Source organism: Rattus rattus, chromosome 3 (genome assembly GCF_011064425.1).
Source record: "Rattus rattus isolate New Zealand chromosome 3, Rrattus_CSIRO_v1, whole genome shotgun sequence".
Taxonomy (NCBI): domain Eukaryota; kingdom Metazoa; phylum Chordata; class Mammalia; order Rodentia; family Muridae; genus Rattus; species Rattus rattus.
This window is the reverse complement of record NC_046156.1, coordinates 25,627,366-25,648,114: the sequence shown is the minus strand read 5'-3', so window position 1 is coordinate 25,648,114 and position 20,749 is coordinate 25,627,366. Positions and strand designations below refer to the sequence as shown.

General features: G+C 45.6%; 1 protein-coding gene across 2 annotated transcripts in view; it reads left to right on the top strand.

Annotated features, from left to right (window-relative positions):
• Positions 1-4,891: 4,891 nt before the first annotated feature.
• Ppa2 (inorganic pyrophosphatase 2) overlaps positions 4,892-20,749 on the top strand; it is a 71,388-nt gene continuing 55,530 nt past the window's right edge. The window contains exons 1-2 of one of the 2 annotated variants that reach the window (XM_032897294.1): positions 4,892-5,102; positions 19,147-19,211. In XM_032897294.1, coding sequence (XP_032753185.1) covers positions 4,961-5,102; positions 19,147-19,211 — 207 coding nt within the window. In that variant the 5' untranslated portion in view covers positions 4,892-4,960. The remainder of the gene's footprint in view (positions 5,103-19,146; positions 19,212-20,749) is intronic. The other variant, XM_032897293.1, reaches the window with a different exon arrangement.

Here is a 20,749-nt window from a genome sequence, read left to right as displayed (position 1 = left end):
TTTTTAAGAGGTGTGTGAGCCTCAGGACATCGGCTTGGATGACCCAGACGAAGTCTCTCTGGCAAGAGTTCCGACGTGGTAACAGTTCCCTTTCCGTCCCCACACGGGAGGGAGAATTAAACTAAGTTCTCAACTCCCAACCTGCTTCTATTTGCTTGATCAGTCTGCTTCGTGACTCACTTCTTTCCTTGAGGGTTGGGTCATAATCTTTTTAGCATAAGGAAAATAGGAAACTATTTATAGAATATGAACATAGGAACATTGTTGGATTTTCATGACCGTTTTTAGGAAGAAACCAAAGCATCAGTGGGGCTGCTTCTCTCTCCCCCCCCCTCCTCCCCTGTCCCCCCTTCTTTCTTCCCCTCCCCGCTCTCTCTTTCCATCTCATCTTTCATTGTTCTCTACTGAGCTCACCACCACTCTTACCGCAGCACTTCTGCATGTACAAGAAGAGCAGCCCTGGAGAGGTGGCTCAGTGGTTAACAGCACTGACTGCTCTTCCAGAGGTCCTGAGTTCAAATCCCAGCAGCCATGTGGTGGCTCACAACCATCTGTAATGAAATCTGATGCCCTCTTCTGGTGTGTCTGAAGACACTGACAGTGTACACACATACATAAAACAAACAAATAAATGAAAGAGCATATGTCCCCTTCCTTTAGGTTTTGTTTACAATTCTAGGAGGCTGGACAGAAAACTTAGATTTGAAAATGAATTCATCTTTGTTTTTATTGGCTTCTACAAAAATGTAGCATTTACAAATGGAGGTGACAAAGTATTGTAGTATTAGCGATTCCTATGATTTTTGACTGCATTATAAGTGTAACATTATTGTATCATGTATTCTTTGGTCTCTTGGGCGGTTAGAGGAACCAAACCTTTGGCATTCTTAAATGAAATATAAATATAAAATAAGTATATATTTAAAATATAAACATATTTATATATAACTATATATAAATATATATATATATATTTCAAGGCATCCAGAGCTACAGTCGAATAATAAATTGAGCCATCTTTTCATGAATTTTCATGGAACTAAAAGACTTACAAGGCTTAAGAAATACACAAATTACTAATGAAATTACTGCCTCATTCAGAAGCATCCTATCTATATTTAAATCATGTAAAGTTGGAGCTAAAATTAGTTGCTATATAATAAATAGCTCTGTATTTTTAAAAATAAGTCTAATATTTTTAAGGTAGGGGTTCAAAGGGGGGTTTTAAGAGTTTAAGTTTCGTTCATTAAGAGAGGTGTGGATGATTAAGATGAGTAAAGATCCGTGAAATGAAAAATATTTGCTTAAAAATAAAGCTAAACAAATTTGCTATTGGTCCTAATAAAGGATGGTATATTAAAAATCTCTCGGAGAATGGAAGCACTCATGAAAGGACGCAGTCACGTCGCTCTATTAACATTCATGGGTAATGGCTGTTCTCGGGTCGGCAGTCAATGCATGGAGCTGAATAGACAGATGCTAGTCTGAGTCGGAAGCAAATGTATGCCATGGGCGGGGCATCTGACAATCACAGCGATAGGGGCTGTGAGTCAGGAAGCCACGAGAGTGTTGCTTACTAGGTGATAGAGCCAGACGTAGCAACTAATAAGGAAAAAGGAATGTAACCATCTAAGCGTAAATGAGTGTACTCGCTACTGGTAATGCCAGCAGTAGGGGCGCCGCGGCCAGCCTAGGCTACATAGTGAGGCTCCGTTTGAAGACGCGGCAGAAGAAAAAGAAAGAAGGGGTGGAGAGAAAAGTAGAAGGAAAAGAAAAGAGATTCTACAGTTTTCGAGACATGTCTTTTGCCATCACTGTCCAGTCGTGTGGCTTTTTTTTTTTTTTAGAAAACAGGGGAGCAGTTTTCTGTTCACAGAAAACCTGAGCGGAACGCACAGACATTTCGGTATATATTAGACACGTTTCTCGGTGCTGTGAAACTGAGAAAAGCCGCTTAAGGAGGGCAGCGCTGTTTCGGCTTACAGATGTGGGTCTATCACAGTCTATCACGGTGGGGAAGGCGTGCAGGCCTCTAGTCACACTGAGTCATGCTTACTGTCATGGCAGCAAGCAGAGATGAACACTGACGGTCAGCTCACCTTCTTTGTCCCAAGACCCTAGTCCGTGGGATAGTGCCATTCACATTCAGGTCAGGTTCTTCTCGTTCTCCTCCTCCCCCTCCTTCCCCTTCTCCCTCTCCTCTCCTCCCCCTCCTCTAGTTGAGCATCTCTGGAAATAATATCATAGTGATAATTAGATGTGTGTCTCTTCGGTGTTCTAAAACCTAGTTGACAGGTGGACTCTCAAGAGTCTGTTCCGCCTACACACCGGCCAAACATCACTTTGAGATCATGATATTCCACCTCTATCCCAGAAAAATAATCCCATGTTAATTTTATGACACGAAATGTATTTATTACATTTCATGAAGTACCCAACGTATTAAAGTTCCAGGAGTATTCAAGAGTATAAGCATAAAGCTTGTCCAGGCTCAATCAATCTCTTATGATGAGGCCCTGTAAATGAAAGGTACGTATTTTTAATATATAATGGCACAAGGTTCAACAAAAAGAAATAAGGCACAGTTAGGAATGATGAGACCATAGCAAGTCCTACCTAAACCCAGGAGGCGAACTCCAAATTCTGCAGCCCCGGATCTGGCATCATCCTAGAATTGTCTGGACCTTGTCTAGGGTGGTGGGTACCCCTGCCCACTCAGCTCTCCAACCTAGAGTACATATGACATCTTACTTGGACCACCTTCTCTCACATTTAGTGGGAAAACTGACAGCATCTGCTCCACACATACTCCAGGAAAAGGAAAGCCATTTAATTGAAAATCTGAAGACCTAAGAAGTTATCTTTGATGTTAGCAACCTGGTATTTTACTTATTGGGAAGTGTCTGTAAACTAAATTTCGATAGACTAAAAGCTACTTAATATACTAAGAGTCCTGGGCTCCACATTGGACTGGCTCCTGGACATCTCACTACCCCCAGATACGTAATCAGAACAATGGCTAAGCTTGGCTACCTACCAGACACCCCAACCTCCAAAACCAATGAGTTTTGTATTTGTAAATTCTGGAGATGTGTTCAGAGCTTTTTTTTTTTTTTTTTTTTTTTTTTTTTTTTGCACATTTGCCTTTATCTCCATCTTGTAAAGTCCTAGAATTAAGAATTAAAACACATATCTGCTGTGTTAGTTTGGGTTTCATTGCTGTGAAGAGACATCATGACCAAGGCAACTCTTATAAAGGAAACATTGAGTTGGGGCTGGCTTACAGTTTCAGAGGTTTAGTCCATTATTATCATGGTGGGATGCATGGCAATGTGCAGGCAGACGCGCTAGAGAAACTGAAGCCAAGAGCTCGACATCTTGATTGGAAGGCAACCAGACTGTGTTCCACACTGGGCTTGAACAACGCAAAGCCTAGCCCCTACAATGATATGCTTCCTCCAACAAGGCCACACCTACTCCGACAAGGCCACACCTACTCCACAAGGCCACACCTCCTAACAGTGCTACTCCTATGGTTAGCCAAAGATTCAAACACAGGAGTCTGTGGGGGCCATTCCTATTCAAACCTTCACACTTGCTACATGATGGTCACAGATGTTCACAGAGGAAAGTCAGTGAGTTAGGCTCCAAACGTCTACATTTGAGATGGGCAAGTATTGTTGAATAAACACCTTTGGAAATTTGTATTTTAAAGTTAACCAGTAAAGCCAACCTTGTTCTCATAACATGTATCGTATATTCGGTTTTGATCCACAAATATTGCAGCAAATTATAGAAAACAAAAGATGGGAATTTACACGGTTCCAAAACAAGCCATTTTTTAATGGCATAAAGTTATATGCTCCTAAATCACGTATCTGGAGAGTTTAAGAATCTTGACTAGTAGACCGCCCAGAACCTTGTTTCAGTAGGAATTTCTTTCCCAAGATTTGAAGTTTAAGTGAAATTTTAAGCTTTCTTTTTTACACATAAGCAAAATTACATAAATCAATGAGATAAAGGCAGGAAGGAAATGTCCCCCCCCCCTTTTTAAAAATAGGACAACTTAGCTTGCAGTTTAGTCTAATCAGGTTGACATGTTACAAAGACACTGTCAAAATGTTTTTAGGGCCTAGGCTGAGCAATGTCTAAGTGGCTAGTGTCATTTCTAAGAGGTCCTTTCTGGAACCTAGGTAAAACCGGTTTTGATTTTAACTATCACAGTTTAGGTGCAGAAAGAATCCAGTAAGGTGCCCAGGATGTGAGCCCTGCTCATAGTTGGAGGGGAAACTGGTAGAGGTCTCCGGAAGCAGCTGGTCTATAGAAAAGGAAAATGGCAGCCCCACGGCTGGTTCCTTCCTCAGAACCATAGCTCCCATTGCTAGCTGGACCAAAGGCTGCAAAGACTGCTTTAGTAACTAGTTGGGGCCACTGGACCAGACAGAAACACTTGTGATGTTAGCAACTGCAGAGAAGTTAGAAGTTAGAAGTACTTGGGTTAAATATTAAAGGGCCTTATGGAGGAAGTGGCGTTTGAGGGAATTACAGATTTAGGATAAGACTGTGTCAAATGTCTTCACAAGGAGGCTCAATCATTATACATTAGAGTCGTGTGTGTGTGTGTGTGTGTGTGTGTGTGTGTGTGTGTGTGTGTGTGTGTGTGTTTCATTAATGTATGAAACTCAGTTCGAAGATACTGTGTGAGTGGGTGCGTGGTGGTGAATTCCTGGGGCTACCAAGGCCCTTGTCTCCTTGTCTTGATGGTCTTAGGCTCTGAGGGCAGTGGAGGAAAGTGGAGGAAAGTGGAGGTAGGCGGCCCCAGCAATCCAGAAGAGGGTGGGACTTGGCGGCCACTGGAGGCCGACCGTGGAGGCAGTGCGGGCTCCCGGCGGCAGGGGGCGCCGCCGTGCAGTCGCGCCGGGCCCAGCACCGACCCTCCGGTTCCCCTATACGGTCCGCCATGCGCGCGCTGCTGCCACTGCTGAGCGTCGGCCGAGGGTGGCGCGTGGGGGCCGCCGCCCTCCCTCCGCGCCGCGTCATGTCCCTGTACCGCACAGAGGAGCTGGGCCACCCCCGCTCGAAGGATTACCGCCTGTTCTTCAGTAAGTCGTTCCACTACTTCCGCGCCGGCCCGCGGGGAAGCCCGGGCGCCGTGCTCTAACGGACCGGGTCGGCAGCCCGCGCTCAAGCCCGGGGCGGAGGGGACCGGTCTCGGCGCGCAGGGCGGCGTGAGGCCAACCGCTCTCTGCAGCGACCGCAACCGTCCCGCGGCGCCGCGCTCCTTCCGCTGACCTCTGCGCCGTAGCTCGCCGCTCGCCCGCGCCGCCTTCCCGGGCGCTGCTGAACGCTTCCGCCTCCGCACGGACGCAGAACTTTAGGGACCGGGGTCTTCACTCTGAAACCTCGTCTGCTTGCGACCTTGCTGTCAGCGCAGGCGTACGGGAGGGAGGAAGTAGGAGGGGATTGTGAGCCAGGCACTGGGATAGGCTTGTGTGCACACGCCATCGCATAACCTTTTGTTTTGTACGTAAGTTAAAAACAAAACAAAACAAAAACAAAAACAAAAAAAATAGTAAACTGAATTTTTACCTAAAAGTTTGCACATGAATGCTATCCAACAAGCAGGACACTGGCTAGCGTTCTGGTAAAAACGTGGGACCACCTTTTGCACTGTACATTGAGCAAAACCTAGAGGGAGGTGTCTGGTGCTACCCTGGGCTGGCCACCAAAGACAGACAAGCTCCTGGCTACTATTCTTTTCTCTCTGTAGGTCTGGCTAATAATAGCGTGAAAATAGCCAAGTGGGTGAGTTGCCCTCTTGCCTCATTTGCTTAATTCCCGGTAGGGGAGCTGTAGCGATATCCAGTCTAGTGCACACCTGTTAGGAGGCTCCGCCCTGAAGGGGTGAAGCTGGAATCTTGGAAAGACAAACCTTTTCCTCCAGGACCCCATCCTGGGCGAATGTCTTAACTTGCTAAGCATTAGAAATTTTTTTTGCTCTGTAAAATAGGGCTGCAGAAATTGCTATTGTGTGTTCAAAGTAGCCACCGGGCTCAGAGCGTAACTTGAAATCATTAATAACTGTTCTTTGATGATTCTAGTTACTTTTCTGGAGCTTACGGTTGAGGGTGTATTTTGTGATAAAGGAGCAAACCTAGCTTAGACTCTTGCCTTTCTGTTTTGTTGTGTTTTGAGACAGGGTCTCACCGTGTACCCTGAGCACGGAACCCGAGTGGAATATGCACTTGCCTCTGCCTCCAGGATTGAACACACGGGGCACCTCAAATGGCAGTCTCTGTAGTTGTAATGCATCTGACACTGAACAGTCTCTTCACAAGTAGTTTCTCTTTTCTCCTCTACGCCCACCCTGTCTTGTTTCTCGTTTTGGCAAGATGGATTAGGTCTTTTTAAAAGAGGGCGTGTACACAACTGGAGCCTGGGTAGGCAACAGTCTCAAAACAAGAACAGCCATAAAAATAAAACAACGAAGGAAGAAGAAGCCCTTAATGAGTGTGCTGATTTCTGAATGGATTGTGTTTCCCACAGTTACAATGTAACAGGCACTGGCAATGTGTTTGGAAGAGTTCCTGTTATACAATTGCAAAAAGCCTAATATGGTGGACGCGTCTTGGGTTTTCAATGTGCAGTAATCTGCCATGAATGTGTTCTGCCAGAAACACATTAGTCTTTCCTCAGTGTCAGAATTGATTGAATAACAGTACATCGAGAAGTTGCATGGGTTTCCTGGAGCCCCACTTTGCCCTGACCACTGGCCCCGGCAAACACAGGTTTTTTTTGTGCACAGGTACATGCGCACATGTGTGGAGTCTTTGGATACTGTCTACTGTATCTTTTGAGACAGCGTCTCACTGATCTGGAGATAGCCGAGGCTAGATGGTCAGTAGCAACAGAGATCTCTTGGTGTCTGTGTCCCCAGCACTGGAATATTAAGTGGGCATCACCGTGCTTGCCTTTGCTGCCTGGGTTCTGGGGAGCGAACTCAGATCCTTAGGCTTGCTCACCCAGACAGCCGAGCACTTTGCCCACACCGTTATCCTCCCTAGCTCAAACCAGGCTCCTGGTCCCCTTCTTAGTTACTGCTCACGCCAAGATCTCTCTCTCTCTCTCTCTCTCTCTCTCTCTCTCTCTCTCTCTCTCTCTCTCTCTCAGGCTCCTGGTCCCCTCCTTAGTTACTGCTCATGCCAAGATCTCTCTCTCTCTCTCTCTCTCTCTCTCTCTCTCTCTCTCACACACACACACACACACACACACACACACACGCCCCGAGGTAAATACAGCTATCTGGTGTCGGTTACAGAATGGCTGCAGAAGAGTTAAAGAGGCTGTCCCTGCTCTAGGGGTTCCCAGTGGCTGTACAGAAAGGCAGAAGCTGGCTGTTGCAGAGGTAATCACATTCAGGGTGCTGGGAAATCAGATAAGTCAGAGGTTTGAATCAGGCCGAGAGCCATGGGGTCAGAGTTGAGCTGAGCTTCAAGGTGAAGTCAGGTTGTCCATGTGAAATGTTGGGAGTATGGAAGCTTGATGTGCAGAACCAGGCCCAGTCAGAGGAGTGGGCCGGAAGAAGGCTGCCTCTGAAGCCCCAGGGACAGTGGGAGCTGTCTGTCTCCTGGTCCTTTGACACAGCTGATGATCAGAGGACAGGTTGGTGGGAGTCATTATCCTTCAGGGTCAAGTATCCCTGATGAGGACAGGAGGTAGAAATACGTTAGGCAGTTTAGGGCAGAGGATCCTGGAAGTAGACTTGGGTTTTTGTTGTTGTTGTTATTGTTTTGTTTTTGTTTGTTTGTTTTTGTTTTTGTTTTGCTTAGCTAGAAGTTGGAAATGTCCTTGGTTTTGACCTGGTCAGGAATGCTGGAAGGGAGTTCTGGTTCCTCGTCTCTTCTCCCAGCTTCTGCCCTGGCAGCTACATGTGAAGGTGTGCTTGGAAGTCCAGTCCAGACACTAGTCCACTCTGGATCTCTAGATTTCTATGGTTAAAACAATGAGTTATTTCTACCTCCCACTCCCTGGCCATCTTCTAAGTGATTATGGAGACAGTTGAGGGGAGCGCCATTCTTGGAAACCACTGAAGGTGGATATTCAGCTCAGGAGAGGCTCAGTAAGGGGAAGCAGTTTCCTCCTGTCCGAAAGAATGCGCCTTTGTCCCTGGGTGGCGATAAGGCGTGCAGGTGTTCTCCGAAGATTAGAACATTATGTCAACCCCCATAAGAGTTAATCCATCTGGGCCTGTCAATCACCTTGCCAAGGCTGGCTGTCAGGGAGGCTGACACGCCTAATGATATGCTAAGGAGATGGGAGGAATAATTATGCCTTTAATATGTAATAAAGATATGGTACTTCTCCTCCCCAGAAACCCTACCTCAGCATAGACGCTTACCGAGCTTCTGTCTTTAGCACTGCTGAGCCCACCCACTATTCTGAGTTTCTTAGGAAATATAGTTCTTTCTCTTTTTCCAACCTATCTGAAGCTCTCCCTCCCCCTTTCACCACGTGGCTGCTTACCAACTATGGCTTTCTCTCTTCCTCTCCCTAGTCTTCCAGGGAGCTGCCAGGATTCACAGACTGCAACCCCTGATGATTTTTCTTCAATTTCTAATAAGCTTGTTGTCACACTTCCTTTCAAGTCTGTTTCTAGATTCTTTTATTAATGAGACCAGAAACCCCAAAGAGAGGGGACACGGTAATCTGTGATTCCAGTGTGGGCCTCCCCACAGTTTCTGCGAACATGCTTTCCTTTGTGTTATTCAGGTGAGGATGTTATAGCGTGTGTGTGTGTGTGTGTGTGTGTGTGTGTGTGTGTGTGTGTACACATGTGAGTCCTGGAGAACAAATGCAGGTTATATTATTAGGCTTGGCAGTGTCTTTCTGCACTGAGCTATCCTGCCAGTCACTGATAAGATTTTAATAGGCCAGGTGCTCTTTTAGTCCCATTTTACTCTGGTAGTTTGGTAGAGTAGCACTGTGCAAACTTTTAGGAATGATATATTTATCGATCTGTGCCTCAGAGTTGGGACTGGATAGGGCGGGTTATTTAACTGTGCACCAAGGTACAGAGTCCTCCTGCTTCCGCATGCATAACTCAAAGGGGAGTCAGTTCTGCTTGTAGAGTGGAGTTTCTCGGGGTGGGGCATAGCCTGAAACTACTGTTACAATGAGTTAAAACCTACCTAGATCCCGGCATAGTCTACCAAAACTGTGCTTAGCAGTGCAGGGGGGCACAGTACAGTCCCGCACTCTGCCCTCAGAATGAAATAACTGATTGCGAAGAAGGTGAAAACACAGAGGAAAACTGTTCAAGGTCCTGGAATCCACTGCCCAGTTGGCCAAGCACTGGATTTGGGATGGAGGAGCCCGGATCTCAGTCTTGGTCCTCCTGCTGTGTGCGGAGGACACTTGCGTCTTAGAAGGAGGCAGCCGACCCTGTCCTAATCCTCAAGCAATCCTTCAAGGCATCGAATACATTCACAGTTGAAATTCAAGTGCTCTGTGTGGGGCAAGGTCTGTGACGGCATCTCTGAGGCTACATTGTAACAGTGTTTTGGTTTTTGTTTTTAGCACCAAAGGTACCTAAGATTATTCTGAACCTAGGATGCCATAGTAAAATTTATTTTTATTCAATAGAGTGAATAGGGAAGAACAGAAGGAGAAAACAGACAAAATGTTTTATTGAAGCTAATGGCAAGAATCCAAATGAAAATGGGTGCTATCTGGGAGAAGGGTTCAAATGGCTTAATTCTTACTGGAAAGTGGAGCTAGACAATTCCTGTGCCTACCACCAGAGGGCACTGGTGGCCCAGGACTGCTGAAGGGTGGATGACCAGAAGGCAACCCTTGAGGTGAGCTGGAGAAGAGGAGTTGAAGAACATTCTGCTTTTTATCCAGACAGTCACAATAACTGAAGGAGAGTTTGAACAGTAACAGAAACATGGAGATGCTAACTACTGGTTACATTTACTGGTTACAGTAACTCACTGTAAAAGCAAAAGTATAAAATAAAATAAAAGGAGCCCACGTGGATGCCTATGAGCAGTACAAGGGTGTTCTGCTGCAGCAGAAGAAAAGCCAGAGTTACGGATGGAAACCACCGTCGAGCAGTGGAAGCATTGCCCGTATTCCAAACGTACCTCAAGCCTCTGAGGTATCGATCCAGGCACAGACAGAGCATTTTTGAGCTTCAGCAGGGTTTTTGGTTTTTTTTGTTTGTTTTTTGCCTCCACAATTAATAAGAGTAATTGGCTGATGAAATGCTTTCTGAAAATCGGAATCTGTAGAACTATAGAGACATGAAACTGAATGATGACGGGAAGGCACGTTGGGGACTGCCCACCCCTCGCTGCCTTGTGGCCTCACTTAGTGACTCGCTGAACGTTTGTCTCCTCCCTTTATGTTACTTGAGGTCACTTCATAAATCGTGAAGTGAGAGAGAGGCCAGTAATCCAAACTGTGCTTCCGTGGACACAAGCGTTCATTTGAGACATTAGTTTTGCTTTCAAACACAGGGGTTTGTGACTTAACTACAGCATTTCATTTCGTTGCCATCTTGGAGAATAATAATGTGCACATTAAAGTTATGAAAAATTCTGACGTACGGCAGGCAACATGTCCCAAACGATGAACTTACTTGTCCCAAATGATGGGACTTACTTGTCCCAAACGATGGGATTTACTTCTTAGAACATTGTTAACGGCCTCGTGCACTGTTTCTCAACCTGTGGGTTGTGACCCCAAATGGCCCTTTCATCGGGGTCGCATATAAGATATGCCGCATATCAGATATTTACCTGGTTATTCACAGCAGTAGCAAAATTACAGTTACGAAGTAGCACTAAAAATAGCTTCGTGGTTCGGGGTCACGACAACATGAGGAACTGTATCAAGGTGTCATGCCATCAGGAAAGTTGAGAACCACTGTCCCCGTGGCTCTAGACTTTCACGGAGCTCAATTTGGGAAGTACCCTATAGGGTGGTTCCTGAAGCTTCCAGAAGCTGCTGTGCTGTGGTGACAGAAGCAGGCCAGCAAGCAAGGGGCGTGCGAGTTTCATGCGGTTTATCACCTCAGACAAGCTACCTGGCTGAACTAGCTGTGGCATGATGTCTCTGACCTCACATGATGTCCTTCAGCCCGGCTTCTCTTGGGCATGGGGATCGCAGTAATCAAAGAATTGCCTTGGCTGTTCAGACAGGCGTGCATACAGATGTGTACACGCGTGAGGTGTGCATCACGATGCTCAATGTCTCAAGTGCACTACATACAAATCACTCCGTTTCTCTTTCTCATTTGATTTAAAAAAAATTAGACATTTAAATTTTTTCTTTATTTTTGAGCGTCTTATAGATAACAAAATCTTACATCTAGCCCTACTTTCCTTTTCCAACACTCCCCAAATCCCTTCCAGCTCTCCCTTCCCCCCTTCTGTGTGTGTGTGTGTGTGTGTGTGTGTGTGTGTGTGTGTATCATTATATATATCATGGATGTGGAACCACGCACTAGAACATGGGAAATCTAGCAGTGGTCCCATCTTCTGAAAAAGAATGATTCTCCCCCAGCGACTACCCACGCCAGTAGCCCCTTGCTAAGGGATGGCACTGTAGGCCATCTGCCCCATCTGTCCTGGGATTTAGCCGGCTCGATCTTTCACTGGTCTTGTGCAGGTGAGCACAGACGCTCTGAGGCCATGACTGCAGTAGCCAAGGCATATGCAGAAGACAGCATTGCATGACACCCTATACCCTCTTCCTTGATGCTCTCTGAACCTTGGTAATAGTGGGGGTTATATAGATGTCATTTTTAAAGTTACACACTCAGGCTTTTGATTTTAATTATCTGTCTCTTTATTGGCTGGTGACATCTGCAAAAAGAAGCTTTTTTTTTTTTTTTTTTTTGTCCAATGTTGGCAGCAGTCCAAATCTATGGGTATAAACATAAACATTTCAATGCAGTTTCCCAGCATGACCTCTTAGCAAAACAGCAGTAACAGCTAATCTAGGGCCCGTGACTTCTCCCATCCATGGATTATCGACAAGAGTACAGTACCAGACAGGAAATTCCCTCCTGTGGAACAGGCTTCGTCCAGTTTGAAAGCAGTCGATGACCTTATCAAAGCAGTGCCCCTGTTGTACCGGTAGGCATCTCTTACCCGGCTTGTCCGGGTTCAGCATGAAGCGTCCAGTGTTAGGGAGGAGAAGGAATTTGTTTTCTTGCATAGCAAATTGTCTCAGTATGAAAGCCAGCCAGCAGGAGGCTGCTTCTCTGTTAGACATTAGTCTATGTCCTGCAGCCGGAGTGTGTGGTGTCCTCAGCAATATGGTTATAGGACATTGCTCCAGAAGGTGAACAAGGGCTCTGACAATAGCCTGTGTGAAGACCTCTGGGGCGTCCGTGACCAAGACACTCATAGCAGGGTGTTCCACGCCTTGCCCCGAGATTTTTATTTATAGCCGTCTTCTGGGAAAGTTGCTGTCCAATAAGGTAGGGTACCTCATTCAAACGCCCCTTTTAAAGGAGACTTTTAAAAGAGCTCACTAACTACTGGTTTTCCATAAGGCATTTTCATATTCACAATTGTGGTTAACCTATTTACGACTCTCTTCTCCTGCATCTCTTTGTTCTATCCCAATTAACCCTTAACCCCTATCTTTTTCTCTGTTTTCCATATTCCATGTATTCGACCCCCCTCCAATTATCCATCTCCAATAAGTTGAGGAATCGTGGGTTTGTCTATGGCGTTTTCATGCATATTTTAGGGCAGCCCTCCCTGGAGCCACGTTACCCTGTCCTCCCATGCCCGCCCTTCCATCCTCCAACCTCTCCACCTTAGTCTTCTACCCGACGGCTTTCATTTACTTGTACTCTACTGTCCTCCCTGAACATGTCTCCTTCAAAGGTCGTTTCCTGACTTCCATGTGTGCCCCCAAAAGATTAGAAGCCAGAATCTCCATTTGAGAGGGAACATGAGGAGCTTCTACAGTTGGGCGAGGGATGACGTCACTAAATGTAATTTTTTCCAGTTGCATAATACATTTATAAGCAAATTTCATTTTTTTATATTCTGTACACTTTGCAGCTCAGTAGTATTCCACTGTGTATGTGTGCTATGCTTTCTTTATTCATCAGTTGCTGGACATGGAGTTGGATTCCATTTACTGGTCATTGTGAATAGAGCATTGAGCATGGATTTTGAAGTGTCTCTGCGGTCAGATATAAAGTTCATTGGGTTTATTAGCTAGATCATTTGACAGTCCTGTTTTTAGATTTTTGTGTGTGTGTGTGTGTGTGTGTGTGTGTGTGTCTTGATTTTGCTCTTTTCCTAAAGGAACCTCCAGATTAATTTCTAAAGTGGTTCCGTCACTTTACACTCCCACCAACAGGACATAAATATTCCCCTTTGCCACCACCTGTGACGGGCAGCCTTTGTGGTCCTGGGAGTTCCTGAAGGTGGTCATTCTTCCCAGGCTAACATGGAATCTTAAAGTGGTTTTAACTTGTAGTCTCCTGATTTCTAAGAATGTGAGTATCATTTTAAGAAGTGTTCCTTAGACCTTAGACACTCCCACTTCTCCTCTTGAGATTTTATTTTTTTGCTCAGATTTATAACCCATTTTCCAGTTGGGTTGTTTAATTTTCTTGATGTTTAAGGTTTTTCTCTTTTTCTGTATTCTAGACAAGTAATCCCCCAGTGGATGTGTAGAGACAAAGCTTTTCTCCCATGCTGTGGGCCGCCCACTCATTCACTTGAGTTCCCTTTGCTGGTCAGAAGCTCTCAAGATCCCGTTTGTGGATCGATAGTCACGTGTTCTGTGCAACCGGAATGTTCTTTCTAAAGTCCTCGCCTGCGCCTGAGTTGAAATCCACTCCCTACTTTTTCCTCGGGCGTTTCTATGTCTTCCGCTGAGAAACTTCATCCACTTGGAGCTGAGTTCTGTGCGTGATGAGAGATGGGGGGGGGTCTATTTTCCTCCTTCTGTATATTAAATGTAGTTTTCCTAGCATCATTTATTGAAGATGCTGTATTTGCCTAAAGTTGGCATCTTTGTCAAAATCAGGTAAACGGAGTTGTGTTAGATCTGTGTCCTTGGTTCTATTCCATTGATCTATTTGTCTGTTTTTGTGCTGATACCATGCTGTTTTTAATTCTAAATATTTAAGAGCTGGTAAATAATTTTAGCAAAGTGGCTGGATATAAAATTAACACACAAAAGTTAGTAGTCTTCCTATTTACCAATGACAAACATACTGAAAAAGAAATTAAACAATTTTATTCATAGTATATACACACACAAACAAGCATACACACGCATATACACGCATACACATGCACACATACACACACATACACACATAAACACACACATACACACACACACATACACATACATACACAAACATACACACATACACATACACACATAAACACACACATACACACATAAACATACACATACATACACATACATACACATACACACATACACACACTACACATACACACATATACACACATATGCATACACATGCATACATACACACACACACAAACAAGCATACACATACACACACACACACACACACACACACACACACACACACACACACACACACACCAGGAAATAAGCTTAACCAAAGAAGCAGGCAGAAGATGTCTGCAATGAAAAATTAGGACACTAAGGAAAGACATTGAGCCCCTAGAAGATGGAAAGACATCCCGTGCTCATGGATTAGCAGAAAAGAGAATGTGGAAATAGCCACCCTACCATTCAGTACCCCAGGGCCATTCTTCGGCAGACTTAGAACAAATAATCCAACAGTTTATGGGGAGACACAAAAGACCCCGGGTAACCAAAGCAACACTAAACAGAAAGAACACTGTGGGAGGGATCACCGCACCTGATTTCAACTCATGCTACAGCGCCATGGCGGTGGGAACACATTCTTATTGCTAGGTTACATACAGTAACGGAGCGAGTTTAAGACCGGATGTTTGGAAAGTTGCGGTTTTCAGGATTTTCGGAGACCCAGCCTAACAGCCTCTCGTTAACCGTGGATGATAACTGATCCTGAGAAAGGATGCTGATAAGAAGGCGGCTTGCTGGCACAGGAGCAAAGCTGCCACACTGCCTGTCCTGTCCCTCTCGGTGGCTCTGTCACTGTTGATAACCTGAAAGCTGTTTACTGTAGATTCTACACTCTCCTTAAAGGGCGGGGAAACCCATGCTTTCTGCAGTTGGGGCTTTGGTGCTCTGGGTGGAAGATGAATCACTCTGTGAACCTGCGTTGTATGAATTCAGCTACCTTTAGTTATTCTAGGACTGAGTCATGCAGGCCTTCAATAACATGATTTTTTTTTTGTTTTTGTAAATAGGGCCTGAAATTACAATACATTTTCTTAATTACATCATTTGAGTGGTGGTGGCTACATGTTTGAACTTAGTAAAACTCCGCGTGACTAAGCTCCTGTAAATTGGCATTTATCTTGGGACTTGAGTCAACGCATTGGAACGTAAGAACTGCTAAGTAAACATTTAAAGATGTACTCATTTGACGTTCGTCATAGACTCCCAGTGATGTGCTGTGAAAGAGACTTATGTGGAGAACGGGCCACATTTTTACTGAAGCTCACTGCTTACACTTATTCATCTTGTCAGTAATCGTATCAAACTTCCGGTGAGAGTCTCTGTGAACGGTTAGTAACGCGGTGAATGTTGGTGTTCGGTACAAACGTGGCGATTGGGTGTCTAAGTGCGATATCAGACAGGGTTTCACAGTCTATCCAGCTTGCTCAGTTGCAAATACAACGGATCCATTTTCAGCAACGCGAGGTGATGGAACCATGGAAAACTTATAAGATGATAGCTTAGGCAGCCCAAGTGGACGCTGTACGCTGTGAGGCCGGAGAGCCCGATGTACTCTGAGGAGCCTGGTGCGATTCATGAGCGCCTGTCTAGGGACGCGGACCGGCCTTGTCAGTAGTGAGGCACCGCGACAAGTGAGGTGGCGACGTCATCTTCTCACCTACTTCCTGTAACTACCGTGTTAAAGTCACAGCGAGAGGAAGAAAGAGCAATCCTGAAACAGCAAGGAAGGAGCCATCGGAGCTCAGGATTGCACGCATTTGTCAGTGTCTTCTACAGAAGTGTGGCCACGATGACGTAACTTAGGAGTGTGTTAGTGACGTGCGAGTGGAGTTAGGAGGAGGCTAAGCAGAGCCTTAGGCACTGTGGACCCCTGGAGAGAGGGGACGAGCGTGAGACGCATCTCTCAACAGTTCTGTCGTTACTCTGTGACTTTCCCTTCATACTGTTCTTGTGTGAGCGTCCTCATTTCTGAACTCCAGCCTTTGAGGTGCCTCAGGATTCAGCCCAGGTCTCCACAATGTCCAGGTCTCTCTGCTCTGGAGTTGGCGAAGCTTTCTGTCAAGGGCCCCGTGGGAAACATTTTAGGACCTGTGAGCTGCCGATCTCTGTCGCTGCTGCTCAGTGATGCATTCCAGTGCACCGCCATCAGCAACCAGAGTCAAATGGGCACGGAGGTCCCACTCGGTGCCTCAGTGTTGTGAGGTCATCCATGTGGGGGTCATGGGATCCACTTTATCACCTGCATCACTAGTGCTCTGTGGAGCCCGGTGTACCTAACTGCAGAGGTGGGCCTTCCACTAACCGCCACTCTCCTTCCCCTGTCCCCTCTTGTCCCTGCTCTCAGCTTCATCCCACATCTGGGCCATTGGCATCTTATCCTTTTGGGACATATCCCGCTCAACTTTATAGATTTTTTTAAAGATAGATTTATTTATTTTTATTTATTTATTTGTATATGAGTGCTTTATTTGCACATATGCCTGTATGAATGCTGCATGACAGAAGAGGGTGTCAGGTCCCATTACAGATGGTTGTGAGCCACCATGTGGTTGCTGGGAATTGAACTCAGGACCTCTGGAAGAGCAGTCAGTGCTCTTAACACTGAGCCATATTCTGGCCCCACCTCAAGTTTTGAAATATAGCCAGAAGACGTTTTCTCTCCACTTCCATCCTCATCACCTCATCTACGTCAGCATCATCTTCAGCTGATCGATTGCATCAGCCTCCGGGTACTTTCTCTTTGCTCTACCTTAAGTAGTGAAGAAAGGCTCTGCTGAAACCCAGGGGTCTTTCACTTTTACTCAAAAGAAATCTGAAGGCAAGGTTCCTTATGACCGGATGTCAGACATTGCCCCTGATTTCAACACTGACCATGTTTTGGCCTCTGGTTGTTGCATGTCTGCCTGGCTGTCCTTGCTGGTGTTTCTCGGCATCTATGCTTCATTCTCTCTCTCTCTCTCTCTCTCTCTCTCTCTCTCTCTCTCTCTCTCTCTCTCTCTCCCCCCCCCCCTCCCTATTGCTTCCTTCAGGCTGCTGTTGACATGCTGCCTGTGTGGGCAACACCTCCTGGCCATCCAGACTCACCCATGTGATCCACTCTTTACCTGACCTGATCTGTTCACTTTTTTACTTTTGTGGTGCTCACCTTTCGTGCTGTAGCTTACACGTGTTCATCACTTCTGTCTCCCAGCAGAATATAGTGTGCGTAAGAACAGGAAATTAGAATTTGTATTGCTAGCACATAGAATGGGGCTTGAAAAGGCGTATGTGTTCTGTAAATAATTACTGAATGAATTACTGTAAGGAAGCCTAGGAAATGGGAAAACAAAAACATCAGAAATATGAGAATTTGAATATTTAAACATTAACAGGGGGCGGAGAGATAGCTCATTGGTTAAAAGCATTTGTCGCTCTTTCAGAGGACCCAGGTTTACTTGGAGATAACTCTTAACTCCAGTCCTGGGGAATCTGATGCCCTCTTCGGAGTCCCACGAGCACCAGACATTCATGTGGTATACACACATGGACACAGTACGCTAGGCACTCATGTCGTACACACACCTGAAAGACACTCAGTATCATAAAAATAATAAAAAGCCAAGCATTTGTATTTGGGTATTCTCGTTCCCATGTAGAGAGGATCTCTTCTTCTTATAAGCATCACCTGTCAATAAAAAAGCTTATGGTTGGAGAGCCGAGACGGAATAGGATGTGGACATACAGAAGGGATAGAGAGAATTCTGGGGGATAGAGAGAAGCATGGGGGATTCATCCCGAGACGGATGTGAACCAGCAGGCAGCTGAGCTCTGGATAGAATCAAGGGGAGATTTATCCCAGGAACTCTGAGGAGACGGCTGTAAGAAGGCAAGGAGAGGAAGCCAGCCCCATAGCTTGATCAGGTTAGAGTGAAAGAGATAGTGAGTTAAGAGCAAGCCTGAGAACAAGCCGGAGCTCATGGCCTAAGCATTTGTTAGTAATAATTAGCCTCAGAGTCGTCATTGTGGGAGCAGGGGCCGGGAGGAAAAACTTGGATTTACTTTTTATACTCACCTTTACCCGTACATGTCACATGTCTTGCAGACATTACCCTGGGGTAGGGAGAAGGGAAATGAAGAGTACTGAGTCATTCATTTCCTAATTGCTGAATGCCAGCGAGGTGTTAGCTACCTCTCCCGTGCAGGGAACTCAATAAAATGTAACAAAGCAGACAGACACACGAGCCAACAAGAACACTTTCCCTCAGAACTTAATCCTCGTACTGAGTGCTCATGGCCTGGGGAGGGGAGTGTGAGATTACAGTAAGGCAGCATGCCAGGGGGGTGTAAAGCTATGCACCCCCGCTTTTATCCAGATGAACTCGGGACTTATTTATTTGTTGTCTAGTCAGCTATTTTTGATAATTTTATTAATCATTTACTTTGGCCTTTTACCGGCCTCTAGCCACCTCCAGCTGGACTTTTCTTGCTATGGATCGTAGGTGGAAATTTCGGGTTATACTGTCAGTCCTCATATGAAAATGGATGTCAGTTTAGTCTAATTCGCTTAGTAACGAGTCTCCTTTTCAAAAGTCAGATTTTTCCTCCTTTGTGCAGTGGATATGGATTGGTTGGCAGCATCTATTTCTCTTGAGGCCGGAACCAGTTTTGAAAGTCGAAATCAACTTTTAAGGTGCGACGTTAGCTTTGCAAAAAAGCATCCAAGTCGAAACGCAGACCGGACCGTCTTGAGAGCACAGCGTGCGCGGCGGTAATTCTGTGGCTCTTCCTTTGCAGAGCACGTGGCTGGCCACTACATCTCCCCTTTCCACGACATCCCTCTGAAGGCGGACTGTGAAGAGGTATGGTTCTTACTTGTTTGGGGGAGGAAAAACGTCCTGCACACAATAGACTGGAAACACTTCACTCCTGTCCCCCAAAATGCTCCTGTAGAAATGCCCTCAAAGTGAAGATGTGGTTGGCAGGCAGGAGAAGAAACCAAGGAGCTGGAACGGGGCAGTAAGCATCCTTTCTAAATTAAAACTTGAGTGAGGCTTGAAGGAAGGGGGTATTTGCGGTCTACGAAGTTTAGGCTGCAGTAGGAATTAAAGTTTCAAGGGTAGTAATATGGGAAATTAATCTGCTTACTTTGAATCATAATCTGGTAAGCATTTGCGGTTGACTTCTGTGTGCTGGCCACCGTGTGACCATGCTATTTTCTTTAACTCATGCAAGTTGCCATTACGATGTCCAAGGGCCGTAAGGCAGCAGCCCACAGCTGGCACATGTCGGAGCCAAGTTTGGAACTGGCCTTTCTGACCACGGACTTCCTTCCCCTTACCACTCCACAGCAGAAATACAAGGCTGGAAAAACCCCGTGTTTCCTTAGCTTCTCTCTTTAAAATCACTTGCCAGTTGGAAGGATGTTGCTGAGAGGGGCGGGCATGTCAGAGCCACTGCTGAAGGGAGAGCTGAGAGAGCCTGAAGTTTTAGGACATTTAGGCCAGTGCCCAGTGCTCGCCATGCCTCGTTGTGGCACTGAGGGCTGCCACTGTTACTCCTTGGTCACAATTGTGAGTAGGAGTGGGTGTGGATCAAAGGTAGACTCACATCTGTGGGTGTAACTTTCTGCCTACAGACGTTGAGGATAACACAGGATAAATTATAAGGCAAAAGGCCAGTACCTTGTAGCAGAGCAGAGATCAACACACACACACAATATTTACATAAACAGCTTTCCCTATCTTTGAGCCAGTCATGATTACAGTTTTTGCTCCTTATATTTTGGGATGTAGAGTTTTCGGAACAATGATAGTGTTTCGGGGCAACACAACTTGGGATAACCATTGTCTGTTTATTTTGGTTCTTTCTTAGTAGTCATTTTGGTGTGTAAGTTTTGCATAGACCCAGTGAACATTCGTGCATGGCATAATCTTTCTTCCCGCCCCACCATGTACTCTGACTTAATTTTAAAGTACTTAGTGGAGGCACAGTAATCACACCTTGGTAGAATTCACAGGCAGGAGGTATAGCCAAGCACTTTCACAGCTTGTTAGCCAAGCTCCCGGGAGTTTCATTTCAATAATGAAATGACTGTTTGTGGTGCAGTCACTGGAACCTGCTGCTCTCCCCTTAAACACTCAGCAAAGCCTTTGCCTGGGCCAGGCAGACTTGGGAAGTTTTGCGAAAGAGCTTTAGATTTTCCAATCGTTTACTTTTAAAATGCTTTGATCCTCTGTTCATTTGAGGCTGAGGGATACTGGGGGAGAGCTGCCCAGGCGTTACTGGTAGGTTCTCTGTTGAGTCCAGTTTCTAGACAGTGACTAGTAGAACACGTATGCAGTAGGCATGCATTTGTTGCTGTGCTTTGCATCCTGCATTCCTTTATGAAATGATCCAA